General features: G+C 38.6%; 2 protein-coding genes across 2 annotated transcripts; both read right to left on the minus strand.

The window, feature by feature from the left end:
• Positions 1–1,471: 1,471 nt before the first annotated feature.
• LOC134225090 (putative GTP-binding protein 6) lies at positions 1,472–3,069 on the minus strand. The gene has a single exon (XM_062704879.1). The coding sequence runs from the start codon at positions 3,067–3,069 to the stop codon at positions 1,522–1,524; it is 1,548 nt and encodes a 515-aa protein (XP_062560863.1). The 3' UTR covers positions 1,472–1,521.
• On the minus strand, positions 3,059–3,991 carry LOC134225091 (transmembrane protein 141). Its single transcript, XM_062704880.1, has 2 exons — positions 3,673–3,991; positions 3,059–3,285 (listed from the first exon to the last, which is right to left on the minus strand). Exons 1-2 carry the CDS (start codon positions 3,785–3,787, stop codon positions 3,059–3,061), a joined length of 342 nt encoding a protein of 113 aa, XP_062560864.1. The 5' UTR covers positions 3,788–3,991.
• Between the last annotated feature and the right edge of the window lie 8,590 nt (positions 3,992–12,581).

Raw genomic sequence — 12,581 nt, forward strand, 5'->3', positions numbered from 1 at the left:
CCAATAAGAAGAAGAAGATATTGGATGTGAGGGTTGGCAGTCACGGACATCTCGGACGTGATCATGTCCTTTCTGGATAACCGCGGGCAGTACAGCAGGAATCAAAAGATGTCTGTGATGACCCTCGTTATAGAGGCAAAGCAGTCATGGAGGTCCCTGCTGAACGCCAGTGAGGAGGCGAAATGAAAGATCCGCCTACACACTGACTAAGGAGAAGTTGGCAGTGATCCAGGCCAGAGACGTTGTTTAAAGATAGAGACCCGCAAACAGTGAAGCCGAAAGTACCAAACGAACCGTCACACGCGGTACCAAACGAGCAAAGTAAACAAACATTACCAATCGGTACTAAATGCAAGATAGGTATTGTAATCAACATTAAAGAAATTTTGAAAAAGTTTGAAAAGTTCAGTAAATAAAGATGTTTTCATAGTTCTCATTGCAAATTTATATATGATAGTTAATCATATTTATTGTTGAATATAAGGGAATGGTGCTAAAGAATACAAAATATGTAGTTGGAGCAAACGAAATAACTGCTCACACTGAGAGTCACTTCAAGTTCTCACAAATTTTTATGTTGCCGATCGCACAGATTTTTTTTGTCTGCTGGCCGTGAAGCCAGAATTGCTTTTATTCTCTCCGCGTGTCTCTATATAATACCATCGTCTCTGATCCAGGCTACGGAGGCCATGAAGGAGACAGAATTGACGCTCCGTACTCTCCTTACTGCAAGTGCCTTAAAAGGGTGCTGAAATTCGCATGAATAAAGGCCTTTTTTTCGTGAACCCCAAAACAGCGAAACGAGCGGAAAAGGAAACCGCAAAGAAAACTGCAGAGAGAAAGAGAAAAGAATGGTGGTCAAGAAGGGTAACACCCGTATGCGAAAGGGCGCACCTTCCAATTGCCGTAGTCGAAGGGACAAAGGCTAGGCAATTATTGTCAAAGCCGAGAACAAAAGTTGCGCCGATGTTCTGAGGGTCATGAGAAGCAATGAAAAACTCGCTGGCATGGGTGATGATGTCAACTGCATCCGCAGAAGGGTGAGATGATTCTTGAAACGGGTTGCTGCACAGCATTATACTGCGTATAAGGGGGGGTAATGGGGTGCATGTTAAGGCCCTATGCCCAGTAGAAGTAGTGTAGTGTCGGGGCCTGGAAAAAAATAACCGAAGCCGGAGACCTGGTGGCTGCTCTTAGAAACCATTTTGGTGTCGAAATCCAGGATACCGTCGGTGTTAGTTCGTCGCATCGACGAACCGACGTGTCACTTCATAGTAAATAATAAAAAATTGCTGCACACGACGCCACAATGAAATAGAAAAAAATATAAGAACCCTGGGGTGGACAATCAGATCGGCGGTGCTTTAAGATATCGCCGAATCTAGGTTAATATTATACGCAAATGTTGTTCAATTGCTTAGCTGAAAGCATGTACTATCACTATGCATGGGGCAATCGAATAATTCAATAATTATTTTGCACTAAAATAAAACAGTTTTGGTATATTTCTATCTGCTGTAATCATCCTTGCTTTTTAATCACAAACTGGTGCCTAAACTGTTGCAACTTTGCCTCCGTAATGACCACGCTGACCAGCATTCGTTGGCTATCGACGGGATCGGCGGCCGTCTCCGTTACTGCCGCATTTTTGTACAACCACGCTACTTCCGAACCACCCATCGGGACTCGAATGATCATCTTTTGTCGACCAGTGACTTGCAATATTTTTCGTTCAATTTCCTTCAGCAGATCGTTCATTCCATGCAGCGTTTTGGACGATACCAGCTGGATGTCCCCATGGCCATCAGTATCCGGAAGGAGATCGGCCTTGTTGCCCACATTTATGACGTTGTCCAGCAATTTCGGCTGGTGGGTAACACCGGATGTTCTAAGCAGGGACTTGAGCGTCGTTTCGACGTGCCTTTTCTGCTCGGGGAAATTCTCGTGGGAAACGTCCTGGACATGGACGATTACATCGGCCAGCATGGCGTCTTCCAAGGTTGCCACGAAGCATTCAATCAAGCCGGTGGGAATGTCCGCCATGAAACCGACGGTGTCCATGAACAGAACTTCTAGTTTGCACGGAAGCAGGCCAGCATGAGCCGTCACGTCCAAAGTAGCGAACAGTTGATCTTTCGGTTCCAATGATTTTTCTTCCGTTAGGGCCTTAATCAGCGAGGTCTTACCAGCATTTGTATATCCGACAACAGCGACAATGGGAAAAGCTTTTTGTTTTCTTTTGTTTCGCAAGAGCTCCCGGTGGGAGCGAATGGTGACCAACTCGTCCTTGAGTTTACGTTCTCTCAAACGTAGCATTTGTTTCTGGGATTCCGTGAGGTGAATTTTGTCATGATCTTTCATCTGTGACCAAATGTAAGGAATTTCCGCCATCGCTACTTGCAGCTTTGCCTCAGTGCTGATGGCATGCAATCGAAGGATCTGGATAACTATGGTGTAACGATCCATGACCGGAAGTTTGAAGTGTTGTTCCAATAATTTCTTCTGTCCAAACGTCAACGTTCCTTTGCTTATGAAAATGCAGGTGATTAGTTTGCCGGACGTCTGCAAATCGCTTAGTATAGTTTTTAATTCTTCCAGCTTTCCAGCTCCAAAAAGATGCTTCTTTTCGAGAGAATCCAAGGGAACCTTTATACTGTGTTCCACTTTCCATTTGGGCAAAGATCGTACCAACGCTTCTGCTTCCAAAAGTTGATGCTCTGGCTTACTATCGGACTTTCTGGGACCCCACTTAACATACGGCTGAATTACCAAAACGTTTTGTTCATTTTGCAATCGTTTCTGAACGTGCATAGCACTGTTCGCCACGGCATCATATTCCGCATCATCCAAGTCAAACTGATCCGACCCGATATCACGACTATCGTCCGTATCAGCTCCGGAAGCCATCGTCTTATATTTTCCCCTGAACCCCTTATACTTATTCGCATCCGTGTATTTACATCTAAAACTAGCAGAAATGCATTCTGTTCTAATTATCCCTCTGCGTAAAAATGTCCCTCCGATCATTGCCGCAGGGAAGCACCGCCTCACTACTAAGTTAGTTGCCATTGTTGTTCGCTTTCAAGTCGGACGAGTGACGGTCGGAGAGGGCAGTAAATTTGCCCTCAGCGGCCATCCAACCTGCCTGGCAGGATTTGGTACGATCGGCGGTCACCTTATACGAAGCGGCTGTTCCGATCACCGTCGACAGCAGGATGCCAATTTTCGGTTGATACGGCAGTCGCTTAGAAATAATCTTTTGCAGGAAATATGTCGACGAAAATCCTGTAACGTTAAACGAAACGAAAAATGCATTAATGATCTGATTATGTCGATTGGATAGAATGTAATGAGTGCAATAATTATTACCAAACACAAAGCTTTCACCATAGGACGTTAACGTTCCTTTGCTTATTGCTATATGTTTATAATCAAAATACAACTACTATTCTCTATAATGCCATTGTGTTGTAATGGTATTTTTTTAAGTATTTCGTTTGATAGATACAATTTAAATAAGTTCTACATAATAAATTGTGGATGGTTGGTGAGCCTGATGTTATTAGAAACCGGAATATAAACCATTACAATTATTAAGTTATGATAGTATTGCTCAATTCTTGAATTTACCTTGAGTCAACAAAATTAAATACGATTTGGAATTGAACTTACCTAACGTGAAGGCGGCCAATCCCGTAAACAGGGCCCGGGTCATGCATTCCAGATAAGAACCGAAGGCGGGATGCTTTTCTTTCTGTTGTTCCTTTAGGCGGCGGATGTCGTTCATGGCATCGATTGCATCCAAAACGATGTAATTTCAAACAAAATGCCTGATTATAGTATGATGTAATAATAATTATCACGAGAGTTTTATCACTCTTGTTTGGGAAATCGGGAATATTTGCTAAAAGCACTTGTTGTGAAATTCACGGAAGTGTAGAAAAATCCACCAGCAAAACATAACCATCCAGCTGCTCGATTAATTTTCCTCTGACTGTCAATTGACGCATCTGCGACTTTCCCCCCGACTAAATCGGTTCACGTCGGTAGGATCGACCGAGGTTGGTCCCGACGAATCTATAGATTGTTTCACCGAGCCTTATGGGACTTTTATACACGTAAAAAAATAACCTTATATGTTATGGCAAAAAACCATTCGAAAATACTTATACTCTTCATTATATGCCACCTAATGAATGATCCCATATCAAAAAGCTAATAACATTCATAAGTTAATGAAAAGTATAAGTTTTGGAATGTATGTGACTAATGCGATGTATAAGTTTTTTCTTATACTTATCATTAGGCGCCTGCTTTGGCAGAAAAGTATTAGAAATCTTAATAATAAATAACATTAAATTTTTTTACGTGTAGCCTATTAGGCTTTCTGCGAGCGTGTACGCACACGCACATTTCACTCACACTTTTACTCAGTTTGTTTGCAACCACGAGCAGCTGTCACGGCAAAATCAAATGGGATTGTTTGCAACCACAACCGTGCGTTCGTGTTGGTGAGAAATGTCGGCGAGACCCTAATTCAGATTGGGCTATTTATGACTTTGTTAAGTGAGAGGGTATCCAATTATTACGAAGTGTTCAGACTGCAGCAAGATAATATATCTTGACGTTTCCATGTTTGCTCATTTGCACGCTAATACAGGGTTGAATTCAAGGAGAGTTTTAAAATTTAATTAGCGAAATCAAGCATTTGTGTGGCGACAATCGAACATTTTTTTCTGAACAAAGTTTCTACGAAAAAAAAATATAAAAAAAAAATATGAAAAGGGATTTTTGAAGAATATTTGAAGCTCTCATTAAGGACAATGATAATTCATTAGTTGGGTGCGCCGTTCTTCGAGGAATCAGACTATTCCTCAATTTATTTTTAAGTTTAAAAAGTATTTTGATTCTGTACTATGATCGAACGGAGATTTGATAGAAAAATTTAGATACTTTTGGGAATTCTCACAAATAAATAAAAAAAGGACGATTGGACCAATTTTCAAGAAATATTATCGAACTAAAATGTATTTCCACCAGTATCTCCATGTATGAAGGAAAAAATGGAAACTGAACCATTGCGTTCTACTCGACAATCAATGATACAGCTTCTAACAAAATCGAATCGTGTGAATGTGATATAATTTAAACTGGATTTTGGATGAATTAATGCATTACCAATCCATGTTTTATTTAAGGTTATTCTACTTCATATATACATCCCATTCAAATCGTACAGTTGTCCCACGTGTAAAATGTTGAAATCCAAAGTATATTAAGCCATTCAAGGAGCAGAATTGATACAATTTATGAAATCATGTTTATTCATCAAATATATTCGTTTTACAACCATTCCTACGTTTTAAATTGTCTTCCGCATTAGCCCTTGAACTTTGAAAATTTATTCGATTTGTTCTATTAAATCTAGGTTTAAGTTAAATACTTCATGTTAATACTAGAGAGCATCTGTTTTTTAAACAATTCATGTTTAAATAGAATAAATAATTATCATCATTATTTTTCATCATATAAAATGCTTTCCTCAAAACCATCACAATCCGAGTTATTCTATTCAGCGCTCAGAAGATTTCCATCTAACATGCATTCGACCCTGCTGCGACAGAAAGAGCATGACTGTCAACTACGAAACGAAATGAAAACAGAGAGAATTTTCTCTCTGGCAAAGAGAGCGTGACGCTTGTCAGTTTTGTTTTGTTGAATTTCTCCCTGCATCCCAGTTAGAACGAAAGCTCTCTCGTAATAATTCTCGCTTAACTTTTCAAAAGGACCTAAGTAACATTTTTTTCATGAATTAATTTGAATAGCGCAATCAAAAGCTTTCATGTTGTTCTGTTGATTGCGCTATTCAAATTAATTCATGAAAAAAATGTTACTTAGGTCCTTTTGAAAAGTTAAGCGAGAATTGTTCGTAATAAATTCTTTATGACTCTTTTTAGCGGGTATCTTTTGACAGCGCAAAATGTATGGAATATTACGTAAATAATGACATCATAAAGCGTATTTACCCTGAAACGCCAATTATTATATTATTATTGGCGTAATTTGAACAGGCTATTAGGTGCCTACCAGAGTAGACGCGTCTACGCGACGCCGCGCGAAAACTGCACGCAAAGGAATAATAATCAATAATAAGGAGCTGTCAAATCGTATAGACGCTTCGCCGCGTCTACTCTGGCCGCACCCTTAGGCCCGATGCCCACGTAGCGTCTTTTCAACGCTGCGTGCACACGGCGTTAAAAGAACGCATGTGTGCATCGGAAAAAAGCGGTAACGCAGCGTCGCCGCACCGATGCACACCTGCGTTTTTTCAACGCCATGTGCACGCAGCGTTAAAAAAACGCTACGTGGGCATCGGCTCTCGGCTCTTACAGGGTAGGCAGCCGACGCGACGCCAAACGAAATCGGTAGACCAACGTCGATAAAATCGAATGAATGCTAGGTCAATTTCGTATTGAATGATGTGTGATGAAACCCGAGGAAATAGAATGATTAATCTAGTTATTGCGCTGTTCACACTAAATCGAACAACACAGTTTAAAAGTGTGACGGTTCCAAACTGTGATCAAAAGTGCAATGCAATCCGATCAAATAGGGTGTTTAATCGGGTGGCATGGGTGATTATTTGAGGAATGTCCATACTTCCGTAGATATTGGTGGGAACAGGGCCGGGTGCACAAACACTTTGTTATCCTTTGGAATCGTCTCAAACTGCATAATTCTGCAAGAGAAAGAAAATACTGAATATTTCGAGAAAGTGATTACTGTTCGGTTCTCAGTCTGACCTAAGATAGTTTAACACCTCGAGAATTCAGTACGCCCCCATGTATCAATTTGATTGACAGCACAGAATACTAACCATATAACCACGTTTAAAATACATAGGATCAAAATCCGGCGGAAAATTTTACTAATATGTATGATGCTACCTTTATGAACTCAATCTTCATTCTATTTTGTGACAATTTGGAAAATAATCTCTAGTTTTCACTTTTCAGATAGGGTAAATGATGTATCTTGGACAACCGCAGGACATTCATTAGAAAATATATCGAGATTGAATAGTATAAAACAATTGAAAACCACAAGGTTCATCCAAATACATAACCTATGATTAGTCTTGTGTATCCATTGCCCAATTTTTGAGTAAATTACGTTTACTAGATGTAAACTGTGATATACTGCGAACTGAAATATTTTCTTTTTGGACATCAAATATATAATTTCGACATGGAAAATGCATATATTTTGGACAGAGTCATTTTCTCCTAATTTAAAAATGGCCACCTACAGATCTCAATGGTATGACTTACACACTTAAATAGATGTTATGAGTTCGGTAATTTTTTTCACGGATATCGACGGTAATTAAAAAAAATACAGATTTTTCGGTAATTTCGGAGTGACGTATTCATATCTGTCATTTAAATTACCGATTTTCTGTAAATTAGTTCTGATTCACCGAGTTCAGTAAATATCTCTACCGGAAATTCTGTGAATCAGCTTCAGCACCGAAGTCGGTAACATATTTTGCTGGAGTTTCGGTAATTGGAGCTGCAGATCGTCGCACTAAAGCATCAAGTGTCAAAATGGCTGCTTCACACGCTGTCCACAGTTATTTTTCAAGTGCCGCAGAGAAATACTAATTTCACAATCGTCATATTTAAACATGCCTCGAAAATATTAAGAGGAGTTGGCGTTGGAAATCGGGTAGCTGGTTTGGTTAAGATACAGGTAAAATATAAATTTCGTTGTTTGGAGGCACTCTGAGTGAATGATTTCATTTGTTACAGCACGAAGAAGACTCCCCGCAGGCTTTAGAAAGCGGCTCAATGATGGTTTGTTGCCAATTTTCCGGTGTGCCAAAAGGATGTGCGGATTGCTGTTGGATGTGGGATGTTGGAGAGGCAGATCATGTCGATGCTTCCCCGTATTCTCCAAGTTCCTAAACCTGACAATAAGAACTTCTTCCTTTTCATGGATGGAGAATCAACCGCTATCGAATTTCTGCATTGTTTTCAATGACTTATTATGAACGAACTGATTTATATAAATATTATTGTAAGGAAAACAAAATACAATAAATTGGTAAAATATAGCCCTTATTTGAAATGCAAATAATAATTTTCCAGTAAATGCGATTACGAACTATTTTTTTTTTGGTAAAATGTACCGATCTATCAGGCGACGGATTGCCGCCTGATGCAATTTACAGATCTGGTTCAGTTTTTCGGTGGACATTACCGAACAGTCAGTAAATTTGACAGCTTTCCTCTCAATGGCAATTTACAGATGTTTCGGTGGTTTTTTATTTTACCGAAACCATTACCGACCGTTCAGCTGTTGAGAATTCGGTAATCGAATTACCGAAGTCGGTAACTTTTTCTAAGTGTGTACCTACACGTATCCACATTCATTTAAATGCATTTATTTGCTTAACTGACATAGATTAAACCAGAAATTAACATTTTTTCGCAATCTTATCGATATCATTGAAAACAGCCTGAAAGTTGGCAATTAATGGTTCATCCGTGTACTGTACATGGGGTGACCAATAAATGTATGATGCATAAAAACATAACTTCATTTTGGTCACTCCTTTTTCATCCGTCTCAAGTTCATGTTAAGCGATTGGAATATGTTAGTATCTCAATTACAATTAAACTTTGGCCGCAGGATCTCAAGATTGCCGTTTAAACCAATTTAAACGTGTTTCAAGTGCATGTTACGAATGCATGTTCTCCTGCATACTGGCGTCCAGCAGGCACTTTGGTAGAAAGCTTTACATTTTAAATAATTTCAAAGATAAATAATAGTTGATTTGTGAATTCTCTCCAGGAGCCGCTAGAGTTGAGGTAAAAGTATGCAATGATCATACTTTCGATAAAAAATTTCCTACACATTATCTAAAATTGATCGAAGAAGCTCAGGCTTGTCCAAAATATGTACATGTCCAAAATATATCATTTACCCTAGTTGGATGTATTTTCTAGAGTGAGATGCACGAAATGATGGTACGGATAATCAAACATCCCAACATCCCTGTCGGGGCCGAGCGAATATCCTTAGGACATCCGTCGAATATCTGAATTATCATGGGCTGTGTACTCACAAGTATGTTCTGACAGAACGAGTAGCGCTAGTGATACACAGACGATGTACCCAATATTCGGATTAGTATCGTCTCTTTCTTTGTTTCGTTCTGTCAATCGAGCTCATATTCGTGTGCTAATGGGCGCCTACTGTTCGAACGCCGATTGCTTCGATTTAGAAATTCAAATCTCATTCAAATAATTCATGCTTCCATTTCGTCTCTTTGATTATTATTTTAACACAATCCGCTACTACCACAATCCCGCTCACCTCTACTCTCTTCTATGATTCTCTTTCGTTAAAAAAAATCGCAAAACAACACTTTGTTAAATTTTCAATTCTCTGTCATGTTAGTTTTCCAGTCCCAAGACCATCGATCAAACTACAAAATCAGAAAATCTTCAACCATCGTTCTTTTTCATTGCTTGTCATACTATTTCTGTGGCTCTACGTCTAGCTCAGCCAAAGGCCAACTGTTTCCTTCTTTTTTTTGTTCTTGTACTCTGTCCATCACTAACAAAGTTCAAGTTGTTTTCTTTTTCATTTTTTTTTTCAGATCATCTTGTACTCTTGCTTCTCCGTCTATTCCTACCGGAGAGCATTTTTCAAATCCTTCCTTCAATTTTTCCTTTTTTTTTATATATCATCTTGTATCTTTGCTTCTCCGTCTATTTCCACCGGAGAGCATTTCTCATCTCTTTTTTTTTCTCCTACTTTCTCTATTTTACACAAAAAATACCCCGAATCATGGCCAGCTACCAACCGCGCCATGTCGGGGCCGAGCGAATATCCTTTGGACATCCGTCGAATATCTGAATTATCATGGGCTGTGTACTCACAAGTATGTTCTGACAGAACGAGTAGCGCTAATGATACATAGACGATGTACCCAATATTCGGATTAGTATCGTCTCTTTCTTTGTTTCGTTCTGTCAATCGAGCTCATATTCGTGTGCTAATGGGCGCCTACTATTCGAACGCCGATTGCTTCGTTTTAGAAATTCAAATCTCATTCAAATAATTCATGCTTCCATTTCGTATCTTTGATTATTATTTTAACACAATCCGCTACTACCACAGGGAAAATTGTCATACTTTTCAGTTCTAAACTGTGACTGATCATCTGCAGCCTCAAACCACGGGAAAATTTTCCTCCGGATTTTTCTCTCCATGTATTTTAAAACAAGGAAAGTCAGTCTACTTAAGGGACCAGATCAAGCCGAAATAGTCACATTCGAGGTCACATTCTACTAGTGTCTAAAAAATCATTTCCAAACTATATCGAATTTCCTCTGGGATCCAGTAATCTACACAACTGTTAAAATCTCACTAAATTGGAAAACTTACCTTGATTATTACATAGAATTAGTCTTATGACGTGTTCTGGGATGTGCCTCGGACTGTAAAAACTCACATATAATTCGCATTTAATTAATTAAATATCAAATACTCACTTGCTTCAATTAATATTTATAAACACAGGAACCCGATTTCGTCTGCATATTAATCAGGCAATCAAAATAAGCAACAAATATACAATCAATCGATTATTTTACCGATAAATCGGCAACAATTTAATTGTTCAACAAATCTTGCGACGAAAATGAGTAGTCTACGACATTCGACTTCGTCGGTATGAAAATAGCGAGGGGCGATTCACTTGTGTATTTTCGATTCAGTCCGACGTATTGAAAATGTAATAATGTATTTTTTATGTATTTCCATGTAATGTACGTGTATTGGATGTAATAATGCATTAAATTGAATTGAAGTAATTTTTTGTGCATTGGTGTAATATTAGTGTATTCTTTCACATAAATGGATTGAAATTTATTATTCTTGTATTTGAACTTCAATTTTTGCATTTCAGTGCTTCGAAGACAAAAAAACACACTTCAGAGGCGACTGCTGCATCAGATTGTATCAAACATTTTCTTGAGATTTTTCCAACCTTGTATGATTGGGACTAAATTGCATATTCTTTACATTTTACGAAAAAAATCTACAGGTTATTTCACCGTACTGAGCAAACCTATAGTGATAACGTATTAGATTCTCGATCCATTCAAGGAAGTTCTCGGATGCAAAACATTTCTGACTTCTTGTGTATCCACAAGACATTTACCTATTCGCATGCAATGACCGACAGAAAACCTTTCAATTTATAATTATGGAGCAAATGCTAATATATATTATTCTATAAAACACTTGCCAGATTTGAAATACTATGTATTTTTATCTAGAAATGAACGACAGTAAATACCGTTCTCAAACTAAAAATGTGATTATTTTTGATTTGCTTAAAACATGTTCATCATTTTCGAACGATTATCCAATTCCTAAATAAATATGTTACATTCACTCGCAATGAACGAATCAATATGGTAAATATGTATCGACATGCGGCGCAACGATATTTGTAAACACGTCTCGGTGAAAATCCGCCAGCCATATTGCATGATTTTGTAAACATTTTAGCATCTGCTGTTGACCTGGTTGTTGAAATGGGTTTCAAATCGAATGAATAAAATAGGGGAGGGAATTCCAACTGAGTGGCAAAGCTATAGTAATGCCGTTTTGTTTTCTTTGATGTGTGCGTTTACAGTGAATATTGTATTAAATTACGAAAAGACTTTGAATTCGCGTAATGACCATTTTACTTGCATTTCGATTTATTTGAAGATTTTTTTTTGCATTATGTGCATTAAATATGATTTTTCGAATTTTCCGTGTCATGACGTATTCTTATGCTTTTTTTTTGTATTTTTGTGCAATATTTGTATTTTTATGAATTATTTTCACTCACGTATTTTCGATTCATTATTTGACAACAATGAATCGCCCCTCGGAAAATAGGTCGATTTGGTAGTCACCGGATTTCGTCGGGTGATCGCAAAATTTTGGAGCTGTCAATTTTTTTATGGGGCGGTGATCACTAGGCCTTTTCACGAGACGTTTAAAATCAGCTGATTACATCGTCAATTGACAGCTCTTCTATGAAAGTGACAGCTTCGGGATTGCAGGCCTGTTCAGCGGTTGTAAACAAATGCAGTCTCGGCAGTGTCACATGAAAAGGCCTCTTCCAGGCTTCCCTCCAGCTAGTGTCAAAAAGTACAGTGACCGATTGATTTTTACACACCGACAAGCCGCCATTACAGAGCGTAGAAAGCTGGATAGCGATATATCGATGGTTAATTAAAGGAACTTTAAAGATTGACATGAAGAATTATGAAGATATTGTCGGCGTAGCACTTAGAGTTCGGAAGTCGGGACTTCCGAACCAAACTTTCTTCCGAAGTATTATTTATCCGTCAAACTAATTGATGCGTTGTTTAGCGCATCTTTAGGCGAATCTAGCGCACTACTTCCGAAGTTGGGAAAGTTGCCTGTATCTGGAGAAAAATCCGACTTCGGTATAAAAAGCGTTCTAACTTTATTCCGGATAGACAATACCACGGGGATGACAAGCT

Source organism: Armigeres subalbatus, chromosome 3, assembly GCF_024139115.2.
Source record: "Armigeres subalbatus isolate Guangzhou_Male chromosome 3, GZ_Asu_2, whole genome shotgun sequence".
In the NCBI taxonomy this organism is placed as follows: domain Eukaryota; kingdom Metazoa; phylum Arthropoda; class Insecta; order Diptera; family Culicidae; genus Armigeres; species Armigeres subalbatus.